The sequence below is a fragment of the Nannospalax galili genome, unplaced genomic scaffold (assembly GCF_000622305.1).
Source record: "Nannospalax galili isolate Female #2095 unplaced genomic scaffold, S.galili_v1.0 scaffold1225, whole genome shotgun sequence".
Classification (NCBI taxonomy): domain Eukaryota; kingdom Metazoa; phylum Chordata; class Mammalia; order Rodentia; family Spalacidae; genus Nannospalax; species Nannospalax galili.
In genome coordinates, this window is record NW_008352717.1 from 529,004 (window position 1) to 533,238 (window position 4,235).

General features: G+C 43.0%; 1 protein-coding gene across 1 annotated transcript in view; it reads left to right on the forward strand.

The window, feature by feature from the left end:
• The window catches only part of Vps13d (vacuolar protein sorting 13 homolog D), a 250,567-nt gene that overhangs the window by 56,241 nt on the left and 190,091 nt on the right, over window positions 1-4,235 (forward strand). The window contains exon 26 of the mRNA XM_008849943.3: window positions 3,242-3,464. Within this exon, the coding sequence (XP_008848165.2) occupies window positions 3,242-3,464 (223 nt within the window). The remainder of the gene's footprint in view (window positions 1-3,241; window positions 3,465-4,235) is intronic.

The window sequence follows — 4,235 nt, forward strand, 5'->3', positions numbered from 1 at the left end:
CCCACACCCAACAACACACCCCAAAAAAAAAAAAAAAAAAAAAAAAAAAAAAAAAAAAAAAAAAAAAAAAAAAAAAAAAAAAAAAATCCCTCTTTTTAGCCCAGCAGTCAAAAAATAGTAGCAAGTAGCTGACACTAGTTGAACACCTATCATATGTCATTTGGTGCTAAATTCTTTACATATTAGAAACTGTTTCCTCTATTCATAGCACTTCTGACAGCAGCTGTGTGGGCTCTTCCCCTCACCCGCCATTTCCATCTCTCCAGGCAGCTGCTGAGTGTCCTTTAATTCAGTCATGATGCTTTTCCCTGAAGCCAACTCGGCTTACTTTGGATACCAACCACAAGTCCAGGTCTGCTGTGCCTCAGCTATCGATCACCGGTTCCCACAACCCCTCCTGAGATTCAAAGTTCCTATAGCAGCTTATAGAGCTCAGGGGAAGCACATTTCTTGGTTCCTTTTAGACAATGGAAGAAAAGGCCTAGCTGGAGGGTCAGATGAATAGGTTTAGAGGTGTTGTGAGTCAGGAGCACAGAAACTTCTCTCCCTGAATTGGAGCATGCCACCCTTCTCATGTGCGATGTAGTCACCAACCTGATAGTTCTAAACCTGTTGTTTAGGGTTTTCATGGTGGTTCTTTTATGAGTGCTTTACTGATGGACTCACTGGCCATTGGTGATTGCACTCATCTCTAGCCCCTCCCCTCTCTGGAGGTCCAGGGAGTGTAACTGCAATTTAACCTGCGGATCACATAGGAAGTTCTTTGGAATGAATTTATTTATGATAAATCTTTGTTTTGAGATCGGACTAAATGTTTTAGGAACAAGTCACCTGTGTCCAGAAAGGGTAATCTAGGTTAGTAGCAATGTTTTTATTTCTCTACCCTTCCAAAAAAGGTACTGGACTGATTGGGCTTTGAAGCATACTTCAAAGTGAGCCTTGGAAGAATTGCCAAACTATTTGAAGATATTTTTACAAAAGGATTTTTATTTTGTTAAGCCAAATAATAGTACAGTTTATAGCATTCTAATGAAAAAACTTCTGTGCATTTGTTTTTGAGGATTTAATTTTAAGTGGCAGTGCATACAAGAATTGCTTTTTCTTCAAGGTATAATGTGTTTTTTTTGTTTTTTTTTTTTTCTTTTTTTTGCCTCTTGGTTATTCTGAAAAACCTTATGGGATTCAGCAGCCAACTCACATTCATGTACTCAAAAGAAAGTGAAAAAACAAATCAAAGCAACTCTCCAGTGCTAGCCCTTTGAAATTCCTCATTGCCAGGAAAACCTGCCTTGATACTTTTGTTTTGGTTTTAGGGAGTTGCTTCCTGGCTAGATTGAGAGGCTCTCTTTAAGGCCCCTTAGGAAGAATGTCTATGTTTAGAGCTGGTTAGGCCTTCCTGAATGATCTCATTTTATATCTCTAATCCTAGGAAAGCCATCCTGTTACACCCAGTGGTTATTCTGTGGAATTCCATAAGGGTTGTGTGGAGTGTGTCATTAGTTCATATACTGGTAATCTGATGAACATAACTGTGAAGTTCACCTCTACATACACAGTCAATATCGACTGATGCGGTCTCTGTGAGGTGGATAATTTCCTCTTTACCACTTGCCCTTTAATGCACTTGCATGTGTGAGGTATGTCTGCTACGTGTTCCAGTAGCCAAAGAAGAGCACGTACTCTGACATCTCAGCTGTACAGGGCTCACGAACCATCCGGTACCATGGCTCCTGCCTGAGGACTGTTTCCTGTAAATCCATGTCTTGCTGCATACATGTTTGGAATTTTGCCTATGCTTGTATTTTTCTCAACTATAGCTTATGCTTAAACCATAATTTCTAAGTCAGAGGTTTTCAAAAGCTTTGGGTTAATCCTCAAGCCATTGATTTATTTAGCCCCACTGCAGAGAGGTTCAGAGCTAAGTCAAATGAAGGAGCAGTGAATGCTCTCTGGAGTTGAAATAAACTGAGCAAGAGGGGAGTTTAGTTGAAGTATTTAAATGATAGCATTTACTTAGTAATCTGCCTTGAAAACAATTTCAAGAAGTTTCTTTTACTGCTGTATTTACTGCTCAGGAAGAGCAAGAGCAGTGTTTTCACCTCCTCTAAGCTGAGAGCTGGCAGGCAGCCTTTTGGGCAGTGCTAGGAAAACCATCCTTATCCTCCCACTGCATGTGCCGGACTTGTGGGAACTGTTGCACGATACAGAAACCACACATGGGCTCTGAGACATGCTCCAAGAAACCTCAGAAGTGTCAGAGCCATTGATTGGCTCACTCAACTTTTCACTGTTAATAGCCATCTTAAGCACTTGGTAAGAAAAGAGAGCAGTCTTCTCAACAGGACAGCTGTATCATTTTTACACTGTATGAGCAGAATTGTAGCAGAAATGGCTAACTGCTTCTGTTCTTCAATGTTCATTTCCCTGGTTCCTTAGAGAGATGGGTGAAGTAAACCCATGTGAAGTGACTCTTGCCTAATTCCATGGTATCATATTGCCGTTAGATACTTTAAAAAAATTTCTTGGGACAGGCATGGTGGCGCACGTCTTTAATCTCAGCACTTGGGAGGCAGAGGCAGGCGGATCTTTGTGAGTTCAAGGCCAGCCTGGTCTAACATAGAGAGTTCCAGGACAGCTAGAGCTACAGGGAGACCCTGTCTCAAAAAGACAAAAAAAAAAAAAATTTCTTGTGTGTAAGCCTGGCTTCCAACATCATTTGTAGCTAAGGGTGACCTTAAATTTTTGATCCTTCTACCTCTACCTTTCAAGTGCTAGAATTAGAGGTGTGTGTCATCATGTTCAATTTGTTTGGTGTGGTATTGAACCCAGGGTTTCATGCATGCAAGACAAGCACTCTATAAACTGATCACATCCCCAAGCCCCTAGAACCACTTTCTTACAGCAGTAAGCCCTCTCCCTCAGAGCAGTAAAAAATTGTATGGCTGTGACATTTGCTCTGGTTGAATTTGACTGAAATTGAATGACCTTAAGCATTTGGTATTTGTTCTGGAGCCAAAAACTAGTCTCTTCCTGCAGAGCTGCCATAGTTCCCAAAAGGTACTGAATCTTCTGTGACACTGTTGAGATAATTATGCCTGGTAGTGTCACAACCCTGTCACTTTCTTGTCTCTAGAGTCTTGAGGGCAGAGTATGTATTATAGAGTCTTTAAAAACCCTAGGGACAGGGCTAGGTGGTCCCTCTTCCCATTTCTGCATTCTAGTTTTATTTTGTTTCTTCCAGGAACCTGTGCCTTCAGCTTCTCCAACAGGTACTCCCAAACACAGTATAAGGAAGATGACAAGCACAGAGGACCCCAAGGAGCCCCCTGCACAGGGGCTGCTCATGATGCCTCCTTCTGGAATGGGCCTCCGCAGCCTGAAGACTGAGTTTGTGCCCAGTGCCTCCATCAAGCAGCATGGGCAGCAGGCCACACCACCTGTCGGCCATGGTTCCAACAGTCCAGGTCAGAGAGGAGGAAAGAGCTGTACAGTGAAACTGGACCTTCCTGAGCCATTTCCAGGAAGCAGTGTGGAGTGCATTTGCATGAGCAGAGGCCAGCAAGGACATGGCATTCTCTGATGGTGATTGGGTTCTGATGTTGCTTTTGATGTCTTAAGCAGCGTAGGTATAAATTTAGCCTTGGATAACTTCCAAAGTAGATTAAATTAGAAAGGCATACATAGAGAGGCTTTACTTGTTTGTAGAACTCTCACAGGACTAGGTGGCTCTCAGCAGGTGGTGATAGCCTAATTGGGCAGAGTCCTGCTCCTGTGAGCCACTACCCAGACACTGTCCTTGCAAGTCACTGTTGAGTACTCAAAGATGAGACATTAAGCCAGGTGCACAACCTTAGTCCCAGCACTCAGGAGGCAGAGGCAGAGACAGACTGATCTCTCTAAGATCTACATAGTGAGCTCCAGACTATCCAGGGCTACAGGGAGACCCTGTCTCAACAAAGCCAACAAACAGACACTAAAAATCTTGGAAGATCTGAACCGTCCTGTTGTTGGTACTCCTCATCTTGTTCTGATTTTTTTTCATTTTTTGTTTTTCTTGAGACAGGGTCTCCCAATGTAGCCCAGTCTGGCTTGAACTTGTCCTTCTGCCTCAGCCCCTCAACTGCTGGGATTATGGCCATGCTCTTCTTTTGTTTGTTTGTTTTTGTCTTATTGAGACGGTCTCCCTATAGCACCAGCAGGCCTGGAACTTGCTATGTAGACCAGGCTGGCCTCGA